The 20,685-nt window shown below is 40.6% G+C and overlaps 1 protein-coding gene across 1 annotated transcript in view; it reads left to right on the top strand.

Moving 5' to 3' along the window:
• Nucleotides 1-20,394, top strand: part of LOC128642623 (fer-1-like protein 4) — a 210,947-nt gene extending 190,553 nt beyond the window's left edge. The window contains exons 34-36 of the mRNA XM_053695431.1: nucleotides 420-700; nucleotides 1,204-1,304; nucleotides 17,337-20,394. Coding sequence (XP_053551406.1) covers nucleotides 420-700; nucleotides 1,204-1,304; nucleotides 17,337-17,517 — 563 coding nt within the window. The 3' untranslated portion in view covers nucleotides 17,518-20,394. The remainder of the gene's footprint in view (nucleotides 1-419; nucleotides 701-1,203; nucleotides 1,305-17,336) is intronic.
• The last annotated feature ends 291 nt before the right edge of the window (nucleotides 20,395-20,685 follow it).

Here is a 20,685-nt window from a genome sequence, read left to right as displayed (position 1 = left end):
TAGAATTGCTTATTCCATTATATTTTTTAGGGATTGGCTAGTGCTGGACAGGAGAGGCTCAATATCTCTACTTTTGTGAATACAATTCTCTACTCTCCCCTTGCACCAAAGGTCTGATAAGTACTAAACATTTGGACCTTTGTTTTACTACCCCTTTTTATTGGTAACACTGATAGTGCTGACAACAACCCTTTATATATATATATATATATATATATATATATATATATAATCACAAGAATAGGAGCACTATTGATTTAACTTGAGCACAGCCTTTTGTAAATCACTTCTCATTTTTAACATTTTAGGTTACAAGTAAACCAAGATGAAAGACGACTTTTTTTTTACATGGCAAAATTAGACAGTTATAGGTGTGGTATTAATTAAAATCTTACTCTTGCACTTTTTTCTCTTTATAGGATCAATAGAGTTAAATTTAAGTGACATGGTGCGAGGTACTAAGGGTGCCCAGCAGTGCACTATTAAACTGGCCAAGGACAAAGCAACCCCTCGCTTCTCTATCTTCCGGAACAAACGTATGAGGGGGTGGTGGCCCTTTATTAAGCTCAAAAGTGAAGAGGATGAGGAAAGAGAGGAGCGGGAAGCCAAAGAAAAGAAGAAGAAAAAGAAAAGGAAGAAAAATGTGAAACCGGAAGATGTAGAGTTTGCAGATAGCAGTGGGAACACTTATATATTGGCTGTAAGTTACAAACATATTTTTGTGGTCATGATTAATACCTTCCTGGTTTTTTTTTGTTTTGTTTTTAATTACGGCTGAAAAGTAGAACGGTTGTGTTACCTATGTTTTACAAGTGTTTCTTATAATTTTTAAATGCGTAAACGTTTTGCTGTCCCAGATAAAATACACAACTATATATAAATATGTTTAGTGATTTTAAATGCTTGTAGTGATTTACCAATGAGAAATGTGTCATGTTTGCAGCGAAATCTGCAAGATATTTTACTATAATCTGCAATGGAGATAAAGGCTAATGAGCAAAAACAATTAAATTGATTTGGAAACTATATATATTAACTTAAATTTTTTTCAAATGTGAGTCATGATTGTAATGAGCTGAAGCCCTCTTTGGTTGACAAAGGTGCACTTGTTTTCCTCTCCAGCATTATTGTGCCAATAAACTATTGGATTATAACTAGATTGCACAGGATTGGTGACTGGTTTTTTAATGTCTTTGTATATAGGGGAAAGTGGAAGCAGAATTCCAGCTGCTAACAGTGGAAGAAGCTGAGAAGACCCCAGTAGGTTTAGGACGAAAAGAACCTGAGCCACTGGATAAACCAAAGTAAGTTCTGTTCTGGTACTGGTACTGTGCAAGGTCAACATAATTGAACACAACATTATAATATATATACACACAAAACAGAGGTTATTGGCGCACATCCACTTTCAAATAAACAACACATTTTTAAATGCTGGAAAAAATTGCCTGCAAACACCTATGCTTTTATATTAAAATTTCCACTCACCCACTAGCCATTGGCAAGTAAAAATTGAATGGTGGCGAGTAGTGAAAGATAGAATGTTAAAACAACATACACTCACTATTGAAGGCTGGGGATGTAGATGCAACAGAATGTCACTGTAAAGATAGAGTGTTGGGTTGAAGGTGGAGTGCAGTTTCGTCCATGTGGAGATGCTGAGAAGAAACGTAAGTGACAAGCAGAGGGAGAGGCATCATCGACAGGAGTGCGGCAGGGCCCTGAGCTGGCTGACTTGTGGTCTGTGAGCAAAACAAAATGAGAGGATAGGAGGTCATGTGTAAATAGAGAAGGCTGATTGACTTTCAATACAAATTAAGTAGCAGTTCTGAATTTAGGTGGGAGAGTTTCAGAGCTGTATACATAAAAACTTGAGCAACAAAGGTAGCTTAAGAGATTTTTAAGGCTTTTTAGAGATTTTTGCTTTCAGATATCTTACACAGGTTGCCAAGTAGGCAAATGTGCTTAAAACATTCATTTATAGGAATAATGTGGGGAATTAAGAAATGTGCTGTACCCATAGAACAGTTAATTTGTGGCAGATAATTCCCTTAAAGGAATAATGTATTAAAGCAAGCAGCTGATATTTGTTTGTATTAAAAGAGTAACATCTTGATTAAATAGCTTTTCAGTTGTAAATACTGCAGTATAGGTGGCAGTTTCCACAGGCAAAATCAGCTATGTAAATGATTGTCTCCTTTATTAAGCTAAAGTTAGTTCTCCAGGTTACCACCTGTGCAAAATTAAATAAAGAAAATTGGACACTAAACAGATTTGTTTCATGTCCCTGTTGCTTCAGATTGAACCTGGTTTACATGCTTTCCATCATATGAGAGGGAGATAAATGCTATCTATACACTGTGCCAAATAACCAGCAAATGCATATATTTTTAACCATTCTATTAAGAATACATCCTTTTGTCATAGTTTTTGTCACGGATACCAGACAACTAAGGCTATCCCCCACCCCCCTACAACCTCACCCCTGTTGTTTCTCAGTGGTTTTGGGCTCCTCACAGCAACCACCATCTCTGGAAGCTGTTTGCTTTGCTTTGGCTTGTTTTTGTATTCAGAGATGAGTTGGTTTATGACCAGGAAAGCCCTCCTAGGTTGGCCGGGCTCCTGGAACTCCCTGTCGGCTGCCTCACAACGGACACCCGCCTAACCCCTCTCAGGCTGGCCAGGCTCCTGGAACTCCCGGCCGGCCACAGGACAGCAGAACACCCGCTACCTTTAACCCAGGTCGCTCCAGCAACCATGTGCCCCAGAGTTCCGCTCTTTTGGGGATTAGTAGCCCCTAGGGAGGACAAGAGGTGGGCAAATTACCGGAGGGGAGCTCCTTTGGGAACCGAAGGGTTTTGGACACCCCTAACCCCATAACTTCAACGGACTGTAACTCCAGTCCCCAGTAACAAATCATGCTGATTTTTGGACTGTGAATTCTGGGGACCGAGAGCTTTAAAATGACATCCTGGAAGTGCTCCACTGGTATCACCCCTAAACCGCCACCCCTAGGTATTGAGATTATGTGGGACTGTGGCTCCTATGGAGGCGCCGGTCAGTCTGGAGGGGCGGGAATGGCAGGAAAATAGTTGGATTGTCCAGGGTCTTATCAAGATGAGCTGTCTGTATAAAAGGAGTGTGTGTTTTCAATAAAATCAGATCCTGTTTAACCTGAAGGCTAGTCTGTCTAGTTATTTGGGTTGGCTCCAGCTAAAATCACTTTCCTGGGCTACATAGCAGCCTGTTGCAGGCAAAGGAAGGACCCTCTGGCAGGGCTACTCAGTCGAGATAGCTGGAGTCTGCCACAGGGTGGGACCCTGAGTACTGGTGCTGTTGGGCATCGGGGGTGGCTACAGGCTGTGGTCAGTTGCCAGCTACATAGCTGCAGTTGGCAGGGAGGAAGCAGGACCCATTTGGCGGAGCTACCCAGTCGGGGTAGCCGGGGTATCCGTCACATTGGCTGGCAGCGGTGGGATCTGCTTCTTTCACACAGTTTCTGCTGACAGAGAAGACGTACCACAGTAGCCGGTAAATATGGAGGCAGAGTTCCTGGGGAGAGTACAAAAGATGCTGACCGGAACAAATGATCCTTGTTTGGAACAGGATGTTCTGGCATGGAGGAACCTTGCCCTCCGAGACCTCTGGTGGGAGGCTCTTCAACAGGAGCAGGAAAATGGAAAGGTCCTCCCAATGAATGACACAAGGTTCCCGGGTTTGGTGGACCGTGAGACTGCCTTTCCGGGAGAACAGCCAAAGAAGGAATGGCTAGCTGTTCTACATAGACTGATCCAGCAAGAGATGTGGGTGGAGGACGGCTATCGAGCCCTCGAATGGCTCGCTATGCAAGCGCAGCCAAGGCTGGAGGATGGCTCCCCTACAGAGGGCTTTGGCTTTGGCGGCCCTGGATTGCTGTTTACAAAAATGACAGAGGACCCACAGTTTGGGAGCAAGACAGACCAGGGTCTGGAGTATATCTCTGGGCTCCAAGAGGAACTGCTGGATCTCTTGGAGGAGACCTGGATACTGGATGATCTGGATTTTATAATTGACCAGGAAGAGGCACTGGTCAAGGAATAAAGAAGCTGCTGGATCTCGCTAAGCAGCGTGCCAGGGGCATACAGATCTGGGGTGCAGCTCTCTGGGATTCATAGAGCTCGACCGTGGAGGAGTGGCAGCAAAGAAAAAGGGAACCAGGGCTGCGGGATCATGATCAGCAGTCTGGCTCTGAGCTTATAGCCTTGGACAAGGGAGCCACCCCAGCAGAAGTGCTGACAACAGTGCAGAGAGCCGCTGGCCTCTGCCCAGCACCTGTAACAGCTCCAGGAGCGGAGGTAGTCGTCCTCCCTCCCCTTACAGAGAACCTCTTGCAGGGAGAGATGGATGTCAATATATCTCCCCAGCAGCAGAACCCCCTCCTGGGAGAGGAGACAGTCGGTCTCTCTCCCCTGCGGCAGAGCCAGGTACAGGGAGAGGAGACAGTCGGTCTCTCTCCCAAGTGGCAGAGCCAGGTAAAGGGAGAGGAGACAGTCAGTCTCTCTCCCCAGCGGCAGAGCCAGGAGCCGGGAGAGGAGACAGTCAGTCTCTCTCCCCAGCGGCAGAGCCATCCCCTGGGAGCGGAGGTAGTCGTCCTCCCTCCCCATAAACAGAACCCCTTCCTGGGAGAGGAGACAGTTAGTCTCCCTCCCAAGTGGCAAAGCCAGGAGCCGCGAGAGGAGACAGCCGGTCTCTCTCCCCAGCGGCATCCCCTGGGGCGGAGTTAGTCGTCCTTCCTCCACTTACAGAGAAACCTTTGCAGGGAGAGACGGGTATCGATATCTCTCCTCAGTGGCTAAATCCCTTTCTGGGAGAGGAGACAGTTGGTCTCTCTCCCCAGCGGCAGCACAGTTTCCCATGGAGTGGAAGTAGCAGACCTCCCTCCCCAGCGGTAGATCTCCTTCTCGGGAGAAGAGACAGACGGACTCTCCCCTCAGTAGCTTGGCAGGGTCTCTACCCTTTTCTTGTCCCGGAGTATTTCTCACAGGGGGCAGGCGTTGCATTGGGAAAGGAGGATAAAAGTGTATTCAGTTGGTGCTACATGTTTGGGCACCCGAGATTTACCTGCCCCACCAAGGAGCAACCTCCCCCTTTGGCCTGGGGTGGGAATACAGCTGGGAAACTGGCACTAGCTTTGTTTGAGGGTGGGTCACAGAGTGTCACAGAGAGAGGCAGTGTGGCCATAGAACTTAAGGACACTAGAACTTGTGGGACAGCAATTGTTTTGGAGCCGGCCTTAGAAAACTTGTTCGGGACGTTGTCTTATGTGACTATCCCTGCGTCCCAGGGCACAGAGTGTAAACGTCAGCAGGAACCCCCCAGGATGCCCCAAGCTCAGGAGAGATGGGATTACCTCTCCCAGCAACCGAGAAGTGGAGGGCCACCGTCGGACAGCCCCAGGCCGACCCGTTAAGAGTCTAGCCGGGTCTGCCGAACTGGAAGGGGGGAGATGTCATGGATACCAGATGGCTAAGGCTATCCCCCACCCCCCTACAACCTCACCCCTGTTGTTTCTCAGTGGTTTTGGGCTCCTCAGAGCAACCACCATCTCTGGAAGCTGTTTGTTTGCTTTGCTTTGGCTTGTTTTTGTATTCAGAGATGAGTTGGAAAACCCTCCTAGGCTGGCCGGGCTCCTGGAACTCCCGTCCGGCCGCCTCACAACGGACACCCGCATAACCCCTCTCAGGCTGGCCAGGCTCCTGGAACTCCCGGTAGGCCACAGGACAGCAGAACACCCGCTACCTTTAACCCAGGTCGCTCCAGCAACCATGTGCCCCAGAGCTCCGCTCTTTTGGGGATTAGTAGCCCCTAGGGAGGACAAGAGGTTGGCAAATTACTGAAGGGGAGCTCCTTTGGGAACCGAAGGGTTTTGGACACCCCTAACCCCATAACTTCAACGAACTGTAACTCCAGTCCCCAGTAACGAATCATGCTGATTTTTGGACTGTGAAATCTGGGAACCGAGAGCTTTAAAATGACATCCTGGAAGTGCCGCCGCTATACCGGTATCACCCCAAAACCGCCACCCCTAGGTATTGAGATTATGTGGGACTGTGGCTCCTATGGAGGCACCGGTCAGTCTGGAGGGGCGGGAATGGCGGGAAAATAGTGGGATTATCAAGATGAGCTGTCTGTATAAAAGGAGTGTGTGTTTTCAATAAAATCAGATCCTGTTTAACCTGAAGGCTAGTCTGTCTAGTTATTTGGGTTGGCTCCAGCTAAAATCGCTTTCCTTGGCTACATAGCAGCCTGTTGCAGGCAAAGGAAGGACCCTCTGGCAGAGCTACTCAGTCGGGGTAGCTGGAGTCTGCCACAGGGTGGGACCCTGAGTACTGGTGCTGTCAGGCATCAGGGGTGGCTACAGGCTGTGGTCAGTTGCCAGCTACATAGCTGCAGTCGGCAGGGAGGAAGCAGGACCCGTTTGGCGGAGCTACACAGTCGTGGTAGCCGGGGTATCCATCACAGTTTTAAAATAACAAATATTAAAAATTACTACACAATAAGGTGTTTCACAATGGATACACATATGCAAAGAGGGGGTAGGGTGTAGTGTGGGCAGGTGATGAGTGGGATCAGTGGCAAGTAACATTTTGGTCTGGCTAGTAGCTTAGGACTTGACATTTTGAGCCGTGTATGTGTGTGTGTGTATATATATATATATATATATATATATATATATATATTTGTGCCCTCCATTAATATTGGCACCCTTGGTAAATATGAGGAAAGAAGGCTATGAAAAATTGGCTTTATTGTGTAACCTTAATAAACAAAGCTTTGTTAAATATATGTGTGTCACAATTATTGGTACCCTTTTAGTCAATACTTTGTGCTACCTCCCTTTTCCAAAATAACTGATCTGAGTCTTCTCCTATAATGTCTGATGAGGATGGAGAATACATGGCAAGGGATCTAAGACCATTCCTCCATACAGAATCTCTCCAGATCCTTGAAATTTTGAGGTTGATGCTGGTGGACTCTCCTCTTCAGTTCACCCCACAGGTTTTCTATGGGGTTCAAGTTAGGGGATTGGGATGATGAGACCTTTATTTTGTGGTCATGAACACATTTTGTTTTGATTTTGATGTATGTTTTGGATCATTGTCCTGCTGGAAAATCCAACCACAGCCCATTTTAAGCTTTCTGGCAGAGGCAGTCAGGTGTTCATTTAATATCTTTTGATATTTGATGGAGTCCATGATGCCTTGTATTCTTACAAATGTCCCGGTTCTGTGGCAGAAAACCAGCCCCAAAACATTAAAGAGCCACCACCATATTTAACTGTGGCATGAGGTACTAAATATAGCCACCAATCAGCAGGCGCTATCCAGGGTTCTGAACCAAAAATAGGCCGGCTCCTTAGCTTAGATTCCTGCTTTTTCTAATAAAGATAGCAACAGAACAAAGAAAAAATGTTAATAGGAGTAAATTAGAAAGGTGCTTAAAATTGCATGCTCTATCTGAATCATGAAAGAAAAAAAATTGGGTTTAGTGTCCCTTTAAGGTTAAATAATTATATACTAGTTTAAAATCTTGTGTATGTTTTTTTTTTTTTTTTTTTTACAGATAGCTTAAAGGAATTGTATAGTTAAAAATTAAACTTTCATGATTGCGATAGAACATGCAATTTTTAGCAACTTTCTAATTTACTCGTATTATCAATTTTTCTTTGTTCTCTCGGTATCTTTATTTTAAAAAGCAGCGATGTAAGCTAAGGAGCCAGCCCATTTTTAATTCAGCGCCTGGGTAGCGCTTGCTGATTGAAAGGCTACATTTAGACACCAATCAGCAAGCGCTACCCAGGTGCTGAAACAAAAATGGACCGGCACCTAACTAAGAAAAATTGATAATAGGAGTAAATTATAAAGTTGTTTAAAATTGCCTCCTCTATCTGAATCATGAAATTTTAATTTTGACTAGACTATCCCTTTAAGCTGTAATATGCTGCTGCTTATTCTTCAGTCATGACATCTCATTATGAGCTTGATGATTTTACTTGTGTTGCTGGTTCCTCAAACTCCACTGGGAGACTCATGTTCCAGCAGGGATGTCTCTTGGGGAAGATACTAAAATGACCGCTTCTAGAATCACACATACAGAATATACTGCATCTAAAATGTAAAAAGGAATTATTAACCTAAGATATATAAATTGTGTTATCCGTTATCTAGGCTGAAAGGATGTTTCCTGTTTCATCTGTTTGGAATGTCATGTATCCCTTTGCTGAATACATATTACAGCTTTGGGTAGATGTGTTTGAGGTTGATATCCCTATATTTAGATAATCCATACATTATGTGGTTCATTTAAAAGTTCTAATTTAAATATCATATGGAAAAGAAAATAGGCTTTATGATCTATCTGTGTATTGTTTTACTTTATTGGCTATTTGTGCAGTCTGCTTATTTTGGGTTACTTGTTGATAAATTGGATTTCGTTGAGATTTCTGATAATTTTTTTGTGATATTTGTTTTGTATTTTCTGGAAAAATATAGTGTTTGCTGCCCATTGTTGCAGGTTGTTTTTTTTTAAAGCCCTGTACTGCTGATAAAGATTCTAAATGCATTAGTTCAATTGATATCTTATTTGCCCATAATTTCAAGATTTTTACTGAAACCAAGGGGTAGATTTACAAAGCAACTGATGCTGCAATCTACTTCTGAAGTTTCCGGCTTGTCAGAAACTTAAGTTAAGAAGCAGCGGTCTGAGGTGGCGGACTGAAATCATCCCTATCAGATACGATTGGGATTATTAACACCTCTGCTAGCGGCTGATTGGCCGCGAATGTGCAGGGGGCGGCATTGTACAAGCATTTCACAAGAAATGCTTGTGCAATGTTAAATGCTAACAGTGTAGGCTGTCGGCATTTAGAGAGGCAGGATAGACATGATTCGCTATAGATAAATCTACTCCAAGAGTTCTTAATCCCCAGGACCAAGCAACTCTTAAATAGGCAAGTATACCTTTTTATTTATTAAAAATGCCATTGGGGCTTTGGAACTCCTTTGGGAAGTCTATAGGTTCCATTTATGAAGCTACGAATGAAGCTTTGGAGTGCCTTCGGCTGCAGGCTCGCTCATCAGACCGCTGGTTCTTAACCTATACCCCAGCTATAAAGTGATGTTTTTAAATTGACGTTGACTGCTGTTCTTCATAAGCAGAGGGCGGCGCTGCACATTTGGAGATGTTTAGTTGATGGTTAGTAAATCTAGCCCTCAGTCTTTCAAGGAATACTCATCAAGCAAGCTCAAGGAGACCTGATAGTCTAGCCATTTACTCCCATTAATTCCTTTGTTTAGACTCAGACTTTCATTAAACATTGCTTCCAAAAATTGGTTGCAAAAATCTTTGCCTGGGTGGTAAAAACATACTTGCACTAGCACTAACAAAAGAATTCCATATTTAGTTCATGTGCCTCTCAGAGCTGTTAGGGGGTCAAACCCCATGTTTCTCCAAAATTTTCCTTGTTTGTTGCGTGAAATGACTCAAGCAGGGTGAGGAAATATGTAGGGCTTATCCACCACTTCTGACCACCTGTACCATTATGGCCCTTTGCGCATAAATTGATTTATTGGCAAATGAAAATCTAATAAATTGAATGTTTATATTTCAAGTTGTTAGGATATGGTTGATTGTTTTAACCCCTTAACGACCAGCGTCGTACTCTTAAGATGCCGGTGATAATTGTGGGATGGGGGAGGGAAGAGAGCTGTTTGAGAGGGGTCAGGGAGGGATCAGGGAGTGGGATGTGTCAGGTGGGAAGTTGATACCTACAAGCTAACTAATTAACCCCTTAACTGCTGAGCATAATATAAGTGTGGTGCGTAGTGGCATTTAGCTGCCTTCTAATTACCAGAAAGCAATGCCAAAGCCATATATGTCTGCAATTTCTGAACAAAGGGGATCCCAGAGAAGCATTTACAACCATTTGTGCCATGATTGCACTAACTGTTTGTAAATAATTTCAGTGAGAAACCTAAAATTGTGAAAAAGTGAATGATTTGTTTTATTTGATCGCATTTGGCGGTAAAATGATGGCATGAAATATACCAAAATGGGCCTAAATCAATACTTTTGGGTTGTTTATTACACTGCACTAAAGCTAAAATTAACCCTACAAGCTCCCTAATCCACCCCTTCACTGCTGGGCATAATACACATGTGGTACGCAGCGGCATTTAGCGGCCTTCTAATTACCAAAAAGCAACGCCAAATTCATATATGTCTGCTACTTCTGAACAAAGGCGATCCCAGAGAAGCATTTACAACCATTTGTGCCATAATTGCACAAGCTGTTTGTAAATAATTTCAGAGAGAAACCTAAAGTTTGTGAACATTTTTTTTTTATTTGATCACATTTGGCGGTGAAATGGTGACATGAAATATACCAAAATGGGCCTAGATCAATACTTTGGGTTGTCTACTAAAAAAAATATTTTCATGTCAAGGGATATTCAGAGATTCCTGACAGATATCAGTGTTCCAATGTAACTATCGCTAATTTTGGGGGAAAAAATGGTTTGGAAATAGCAAAGTGCTACTTGTTTTTATTGCCCTATAATTTGCAAAAAAGCAAAGAACATGTAAACATTGGGCATTTTTAAACTCAGGACAAAATTTAGAAACTATTTAGCATGGGTGTTTTTTGGTGGTTGTAGATGTGTAACAGATTTTTGGGGTCAAAGTTAGAAAAAGTGTGTTTTCTCCAACATTGGTGTGTCCGGTCCACGGCGTCATCCTTACTTGTGGGATATTCTCTTCCCCAACAGGAAATGGCAAAGAGTCCCAGCAAAGCTGGTCACATGATCCCTCCTAGGCTCCGCCCACCCCAGTCATTCTCTTCGCCGTTGCACAGGCAACATCTCCACGGAGATGGTTAAGAGTTTTTTGGTGTTTAAATGTAGTTTTATTCTTCTATCAAGTGTTTGTTATTTTAAAATAGTGCTGGTATGTACTATTTACTCTGAAACAGAAAAGGATGAAGATTTCTGTTTGTAAGAGGAAGATGATTTTAGCAGACAGTAACTAAAATCGATTGCTGTTTCCACACAGGACTGTTGAGATGAAGTAACTTCAGTTGGGGGAAACAGTTAGCAGTCTTTTCTGCTTAAGGTATGACTAGCCATATTTCTAACAAGACCATGTAATGCTGGAAGGCTGTCATTTCCCCTCATGGGGACCGGTAAGCCATTTTCTTAGTTAAACATAAAAGAATAAAGGGCTTCAAAAAGGGCTTAAAAACTGGTAGACATTTTTCTGGGCTAAAACGATTGCTTTACTAGGCATATTATGCAGATTCTAACTAATTATTGGTATTATAATCTTGGGGAACGTTTAGAAAAACGGCAGGCACTGTGTTGGACACCTTTTTCAGATGGGGGCCTTTCTAGTTATAGACAGAGCCTCATTCTGGGACTGTATAGGGGTTAAATGTAAAAACGGCTCCGGTTCCGTTAATTTAAGGGTTAAAGCTCTGAAATTTGGTGTGCAATACTTTTAATGCTTTAAGACACTGTGGTGAAAGTTTGGTGAATTTTGAACAATTCCTTCATACTTTTTCACATATTCAGTAATAAAGTGTTTTCAGTTTGAAATTTAAAGTGACAGTAACGGTTTTATTTTAAAACTTTTTTTGTGCTTTGTTGACAAGTTTAAGCCTGTTTAACATGTCTGTACCATCAGATAAGCTATGTTCTATATGTATGAAAGCCAATGTGTCTCCCCATTTAAATTTATGTGATAATTGTGCCATAGTGTCCAAACAAAGTAAGGACAGTAATGCCACAGATAATGATATTGCCCAAGATGATTCCTCAAATGAGGGGAGTAAACATGATACTACATCATCCCCTACTGTGTCTACACCAGTTATGCCCACACAGGAGGCCCCTAGTACATCTAGTGCGCCAATACTTATTACCATGCAACAATTAACGGCTGTAATGGATAACTCCATAGCAAATCTTTTATCCAAAATGCCTACTTATCAGAGAAAGCGCGATTGCTCTGTTTTAAACACTGAAGAGCAAGAGGACGCTGATGATAACTGTTCTGACATACCCTCACACCAATCTCAAGGGGCCATGAGGGAGGTTTTGTCTGATGGAGAAATTTCAGATTCAGGAAAAATTTCTCATCAAGCTGAACCTGATGTTGTGACATTTAAATTTAAATTAGAACATCTCCGCGCACTGCTTAAGGAGGTGTTATCTACTCTGGATGATTGTGACAATTTGGTCATTCCAGAGAAATTATGTAAGATGGACAAGTTCCTAGAGGTTCCGGTGCCCCCCAATGCTTTTCCTATACCCAAGCGGGTGGCGGACATAGTAAATAAAGAGTGGGAAAGGCCCGGCATACCTTTTGTTCCCCCCCCTATATTTAAGAAATTATTTCCTATAGTCGACCCCAGAAAGGACTTATGGCAGACAGTCCCCAAGGTCGAGGGGGGCGGTTTCTACTCTAAACAAACGCACTACTATTCCTATCGAAGATAGTTGTGCTTTCAAAGATCCTATGGATAAGAAATTAGAGGGTTTGCTTAAAAAGATTTTTGTACAGCAAGGTTACCTTCTACAACCAATTTCATGCATTGTTCCTGTCACTACGGCAGCGTGTTTCTGGTTCGAGGAACTAGAAAAATAGCTCAGTAAAGAATCTTCGTATGAGGAGGTTATGGACAGAGTTCAAGCACTTAAATTGGCTAACTCTTTTGTTTTAGATGCCGCTTTGCAATTAGCTAGATTAGCGGCGAAAAATTCAGGGTTTGCTGTCGTGGCGCGCAGAGTGCTTTGGCTAAAGTCTTGGTCAGCGGATGTGTCTTCCAAGACAAAATTGCTTAACATTCCTTTCAAAGGTAAAACATTATTTGGACCTGATTTGAAAGAGATTATTTCAGACATCACTAGGGGAAAGGGCCACGCCCTCCCACAGGATAGGTCTTTTAAGGCTAATAATAAGCCTAATTTTCGTCCCTTTCACAGAAACGGACCAGTCTCTAATTCTGTATCCTCTAAGCAAGAGGGTAATACTTCACAACCCAAACCAGCCTGGAAACCAATGCAAGGCTGGAACAAGGGTAAGCAGGCCAAGAAGCCTACCACTGCTACCAAAACAGCATGAAGGGATAGCCCCCGATCCGGGACCGGATCTAGTGGGGGGCAGACTTTCTCTCTTTGCTCAGGCTTGGGCAAGAGATGTTCAGGATCCTTGGGCGCTAGAAATAGTTTCTCAAGGTTATCTCCTGGAATTCAAGGAACTACCCCCAAGGGGAAGGTTCCACAGGTCTCAATTATCTTCAAACCAAATAAAGAGACAGGCATTCTTAAATTGTGTAGAAGACCTGTTAAAGATGGGAGTGATACATCCAGTTCCAATAAGAGAACAAGGAATGGGATTTTATTCCAATCTGTTCATAGTTCCCAAAAAAGAGGGAACATTCAGACCAATTTTGGATCTAAAGATCCTAAACAAATTTCTCAGGGTACCATCGTTCAAAATGGAAACTATTCGAACGATCCTACCTACTATCCAGGAAAATCAATTTATGACTACCGTGGATTTAAAGGATGCGTACCTACATATTCCTATCCACAAGGAACATCATCAGTTCCTAAGGTTCGCTTTTCTGGACAAGCATTACCAGTTTGTGGCACTTCCATTTGGATTAGCCACTGCTCCAAGGATTTTCACAAAGGTACTAGGGTCCCTTCTAGCGGTTCTAAGACCAAGGGGCATTGCAGTAGTACCTTACTTGGACGACATCCTGATTCAAGCGTCGTCCCTGTCAAAAGCAAAGGCTCATACGGACATCGTCCTAGCCTTTCTCAGATCTCACGGATGGAAGGTGAACAAAGAAAAAAGTTCTCTGTCCCCGTCAACAAGAGTTCCCTTCTTGGGAACAATAATAGATTCCTTAGAAATGAGGATTTTTCTGACAGAGGTCAGAAAATCAAAACTTCTAAGCTCTTGTCAAGTACTTCATTCTGTTCCTCGTCCTTCCATAGCGCAGTGCATGGAAGTAATAGGATTGATGGTTGCAACAATGGACATAGTTCCTTTTGCACGTATTCATCTAAGACCATTACAACTGTGCATGCTCAGACAGTGGAATGGGGATTATACAGACTTGTCTCCGACGATTCAAGTAGATCAAAAGACCAGAGATTCACTCCGTTGGTGGCTGACCCTGGACAATCTGTCACAGGGAATGAGCTTCCGCAGACCAGAGTGGGTCATTGTCACGACCGACGCCAGCCTAGTGGGCTGGGGCGCGGTCTGGGAATCCCTGAAAGCTCAGGGTCTATGGTCTCGGGAAGAGTCTTTTCTCCCGATAAACATTCTGGAACTGAGAGCGATATTCAATGCTCTCAGAGATTGGCATCAACTAGCAAAGGCCAAATTCATAAGGTTTCAGTCAGACAACATGACGACCGTTGCATATATCAATCATCAGGGGGGAACAAGGACTTCCCTGGCGATGAAAGAAGTGACCAAGATAATTCAATGGGCGGAGGATCACTCCTGCCACTTGTCTGCGATCCACATCCCAGGAGTGGAAAATTGGGAAGCGGATTTTCTGAGTCGTCAGACATTCCATCCGGGGGAGTGGGAACTCCATCCGGAAATCTTTGCCCAAATAACTCAATTATGGGGCATTCCAGACATGGATCTGATGGCGTCTCGTCAGAACTTCAAGGTTCCTTGCTACGGGTCCAGATCCAGGGATCCCAAGGCGACCCTAGTAGATGCACTAGTAGCACCTTGGACCTTCAACCTAGCTTATGTATTCCCACCGTTTCCTCTCATCCCCAGGCTGGTAGCCAGGATCAATCAGGAGAGGGCCTCGTTGATCTTGATAGCTCCTGCGTGGCCACGCAGGACTTGGTATGCAGACCTGGTGAATATGTCATCGGCTCCACCATGGAAGCTACCTTTGAGACAGGACCTTCTTGTTCAGGGTCCATTCGAACATCCGAATCTGGTTTCCCTCCAACTGACGGCTTGGAGATTGAACGCTTGATTTTATCAAAGCGTGGGTTTTCAGATTCTGTAATAGATACTCTGATTCAGGCTAGAAAGCCTGTAACTAGAAAAATTTACCATAAAATATGGAAAAAAATATATCTGTTGGTGTGAATCTAAAGGATTCCCATGGAACAAGATAAAAATTCCTAAGATTCTATCCTTTCTACAAGAAGGTTTGGAGAAAGGATTATCTGCAAGTTCTCTGAAGGGACAGATCTCTGCTTTATCTGTTTTACTTCACAAAAGACTGGCAGCTGTGCCAGATGTTCAAGCATTTGTTCAGGCTCTGTTTAGGATCAAGCCTGTTTACAGACCTTTGACTCCTCCCTGGAGTCTAAATCTAGTTCTTTCAGTTCTTCAAGGGGTTCCGTTTGAACCCTTACATTCCGTAGATATTAAGTTATTATCTTGGAAAGTTTTGTTTTTGGTTGCAATTTCTTCTGCTAGAAGAGTTTCAGAGTTATCTGCTCTGCAGTGTTCTCCGCCCTATCTGGTGTTCCATGCAGATAAGGTGGTTTTGCGTACTAAGCCTGGTTTTCTTCCGAAAGTTGTTTCCAACAAAAATATTAACCAGGAGATAGTTGTACCTTCTTTGTGTCCGAATCCAGTTTCAAAGAAGGAACGTTTGTTACACAATTTGGACGTAGTCCGTGCTCTAAAATTCTATTTAGAGGCTACTAAAGATTTCAGACAAACATCTTCCTTGTTTGTTGTTTATTCTGGTAAAAGGAGAGGTCAAAAAGCGACTTCTACCTCTCTTTCCTTTTGGCTTAAAAGCATTATCCGATTGGCTTATGAGACTGCCAGACGGCAGCCTCCTGAAAGAATCACAGCTCACTCCACTAGGGCTGTGGCTTCCACATGGGCCTTCAAGAACGAGGCTTCTGTTGACCAGATATGTAAGGCAGCGACTTGGTCTTCACTGCACACTTTTGCCAAATTTTACAAATTTGATACTTTTGCTTCTTCGGAGGCTATTTTTGGGAGAAAGGTTTTGCAAGCCGTGGTGCCTTCCATTTAGGTGACCTGATTTGCTCCCTCCCTTCATCCGTGTCCTAAAGCTTTGGTATTGGTTCCCACAAGTAAGGATGACGCCGTGGACCGGACACACCAATGTTGGAGAAAACAGAATTTATGCTTACCTGATAAATTACTTTCTCCAACGGTGTGTCCGGTCCACGGCCCACCCTGGTTTTTTTAATCAGGTCTGATGAATTATTTTCTCTAACTACAGTCACCACGGTATCATATGGTTTCTCCTATATATATTTCCTCCTGTCCGTCGGTCGAATGACTGGGGTGGGCGGAGCCTAGAGGGATCATGTGACCAGCTTTGCTGGGACTCTTTGCCATTTCCTGTTGGGGAAGAGAATATCCCACAAGTAAGGATGACGCCGTGGACCGGACACACCGTTGGAGAAAGTAATTTATCAGGTAAGCATAAATTCTGTTTTCCCATTTTTTCATCATATTTTATAATTGTTTTTACAGTAAATTATAAGATATGATGAAAATAATGGTATCTTTAGAAAGTCCATTTATTGGCGAGAAAAAAACGGTATATAATATGTGTGGGTACAGTAAATAAGTAAGAGAAAAATTAAAGCTAAACACAAACACAGCAGAAATGTAAAAATAGAATGTTTTAAATATGATCTGCTATTGCGATACTATGTTTGCAAGGTACCCTGTGGAACTCACATAACACAGAGGGGCATTAACTGTTTACCACAGCCCATTTTATTCATATTATACTTGGCAAAGAACAAATATTTCAACTGTAGCTATTTAATCTTCAATTGCCTATGTTTGTGTCATAGGGACGCATATATATTTAAAGTGAATACATTTCTTATTTCATTGAGTAATGTACAATGCAATAAAATTAGTGAGTTTTTTCACTTCACACATTGTATTGGACATATTTTGGAATATCATTTACATTAATTTTCCTTGATATATAAAATAGGTTTTGTAGAATTAGTGAAGAGGATGAACATGGCAATGTGTTCCTCATGCATGGTTAAAATTTAAAATTAATTTTGAGAAACCACTCACATTTAAATTATAAACACTTTAATTTCTATGGGACTAAGCTTGCTGTGTGTCATTACTACTAGGTTCAAATTATTTTTAGAACTCCAAAGTTTCAATTAGGGCAATGTTTTATTTTTTTGTGAAATGTTTTAGTAATGAAACCTGTCTCTTAGTTTACTCTTTCTTTTTAGTTTTTTTCCCAGTATTCTGAGTTTCACTGTATGTTTCTTTTACAGTCGACCCAAGACCTCCTTCAACTGGTTTGTGAATCCCTTGAAGACATTCGTCTTCTTCATCTGGAAGAAATACAAGAAGTACATTATAGCTCTTCTCATTATAGCAATTTTGACCGTCTTCTTGGTCTTAATTCTCTATACAATGCCTGGATACATCAGTGAGAAAATTATAAATGGATAGGAACCGTCACCTATGGGTACAAAACCTAAAATATTAAACCTCATTGGCTGCTTTTGTTAATTATCTACTGGGTCAGATATACCTAAGAACAAACAATAATGTCATTGACACCCTGGTAATTGTCTGCATTATTACATTTTTTTTATGACCGTTTGTAAACACTGTCAATTTGTAAAAAATGTGACTATTACCTTCAATCTTGGTTTATATTGTAGTGTTCAAATAAGTTTTCTCTCCTCTCTCATTACCTACTTTGGTAAATGTAAAAAACAAAATAAGACAACAAATAATAATTTTAGTTGAAAAAACAAGCAAAAAATACTACCTAAGAAATAACATAGAAAAGCCTTTTTTCCAACAATTTCATTTGAGAAATTTTGCTTTAAAAATAGAAATAATGAACCACACAACAGATTAATATATAAATATTAATATAATTTTTAAAACTACAGTTATTATGTTACTATTCTATTGGTAGTATTGATTTAATTTTGAAATATATTACCCTTGGGTTTTTTGTTTTATTTAAAATAAGTTTTCATTCAGTTGTGTAAAATTAAAGACGGCCTATAGAATTCTTCCTTTTCATCCTAGTACAACAGGATATTTTAAGTAAAGATTGCTGAGCCTGTTTGACACTAAATTGTAGAAACTATGTTAGTTTTACCTCAAGTACAAAATGTTTCCCGTAACTTTTTTTGCCAGCGCAAAGTACATTTTTTATCCATGCATTTCAATCCATCAGGTCTTCAATACAGGGAATAGTTTGCGACCTTTATTGAAGAAATTTTTTTTATGCAAATTAGCATACATTTGCATAAATAATTATACAGTATAACACAGAAACTAAAGATGCTAGGACTCATTTTAAATTATTCCAACAGTCTTAGATTAATACATTTCACCATATCAGGGTATTTATTTCTTTATTTTTTTCATATTACCTACATTGTCCTGGACCTTAAACATACAAGTTAGCCAGTAGTTGATGTGTGACCACTCTAGTTGGAAATGATGAAAGGACTCTTTTTGGAGTTATTATAGTTTACAGATATAAGGAGCTGTGAATCTAACAGCTGCAGGTGTTAACCAAAAACATTAACTGCCTTAGAAAATTCTGGTTTTGCAATAGAGGTGGATTAATTACTCACATTTATGCACTGAAGGGACATTACAGTTCCTGCTTTAATTTTTCTTAGGATCGCTATGTTTCCAGGGAGATGCTAAGATACTGAACATTATTTTCTGGCAGAGGATATTGTCATAAGGAACAGCTTAGTTAAACATAGGCCTTTGTCTTTTGCACTTAAGAATGTATTTTAGGATTACTAAATGTAGGGTATTGCACTATTTATGGCATTCACTGCAGACTTTGCAGCTATATTGCTCATACATTGTAGAACAGCTCATATGAGTCAAAGTGGTGGCCACTATTATGGAGTTCTATGCAATATTGCACATTGTGGGCTAGATTACAAGTGGTGCTAACTGTTGCGCGCTAGCAATAGCAGCTTTAAGTTGAAAGTAAACGCGATGGTGAGAGCACAAACGCATTTTACGCTTGTCGGGTTAGCTTGACTGAAAACCTGCACTACACACAACATAAATACTCTGAACATTACAGTTACACTTATATAAACAGTATCTGATAAAAAAATATTCATATAAATGTTAAAGAAAAAAGTTATAAGTATACAGTATATATAGATATACTTTACATATATACTTTACATTAACATTCTCACATATGTGTATATATATATATATATATATATATATATATAATTATTTTATTTTTTGATGATGATAAAAATTAAAAACAATTATATGTAAAGAACATAGGAATGTAAAATATGCGTAACACGATTCGGGTTTCACACTTTAGGTCTAGCGCCATGTCAAGTAAGTGCACATGAAAAATGTGTCATCTTAAAGCATGTTCTTGAAATAATAAATATTAAAAATAATAGTTATTACAAGTTATACATACTGTAAAAAAATTCTAAATAATCCATATAATATATATATTTATTTTAGATTATGTATAATAATTTTTAATTATCATTGTTTTTTAATGTTTTATTTGTTATATTTCAACAATAAGCTTTAAGATGACCAATTCTTAAATGTATATATTGATACCTATATATCTATAGAAATAGACATACAGGTAAAGCTATATATATATATATATATATATATATATATATATATATATGAATTTACAATATAAATAACATTGTCCTGTATGTGAAGAACATTGGAATGTTAAATATTAATAACTTCTGTTGGTTGACGGGTTAGCGTTAGGCTCTCCATTGAAGTCTATGGGGAGAATTCTAGTTTTTTTTCTTCTGGGCTCTTCATTGAAGTCTATGGGGAGAATAAGTTAATGCGGTCGTGATATCAGAAGTTCTTTGATAAGCACATATCTGGTTTTGCTAGAGCACAAACTTTTTACTTTCAATTTGCAATACGCATGTTATCCGTCGAGGAAAAAGACTACTTCTAGTGAAGTTTCCGCTCGTGTGGGAGCGCTAAATAGCTCACCACTTGTAATCTAGCCCTTTATAGGTTAATTTCATGGTTTTAAACTAATACAGTGTGATGTAACATGTAATAATGTGATATAATGATCCACAAAAACAAAATGAAAATATTGAACATATAAACATTTATATTTACTACAAAAAGCTTAACACGTTTTGTACATTGACTGCTGGATATGTTATCTATGAATTGTAATTTTTGTTGTATCAATTAAACAAATTTCATATATTGCTGCCTCTTATTTTCTATGTAATATGTAAATATATCTGACATTTTAAATATTAATATATTGTAATAAAATTGTTTGTTGTCTATAAACATAAAGAAGTCTTTTCCAATTTGTTAATAGATACTAGAGTCATGCAGTGTGTGTAACATGGCATTGTCTGGTGTTTCAGCGCTATCCCAATATATTAGACATCCCATTTGTTTTTTTAAATATACAATTACAATGACAATATCATCAACTGTCCAGATGAGAAAACACACTAACATTAGTAAATGTCCTAGTTATAGCAGATATTTGGTATGTTCTTCAGCATATTATACAAAGCAAATTCAATATATATGGGTTTTTGTGGGGTGGGGTGGGGGTGGCAGCACAGCATTTGTAGTTGG

The sequence above is a fragment of the Bombina bombina genome, chromosome 1 (genome assembly GCF_027579735.1).
Source record: "Bombina bombina isolate aBomBom1 chromosome 1, aBomBom1.pri, whole genome shotgun sequence".
Lineage (NCBI taxonomy): Eukaryota > Metazoa > Chordata > Amphibia > Anura > Bombinatoridae > Bombina > Bombina bombina.
The sequence above is the reverse complement of the archived record's forward strand: the minus strand, read 5'-3'. Positions and strand labels throughout refer to the sequence as shown.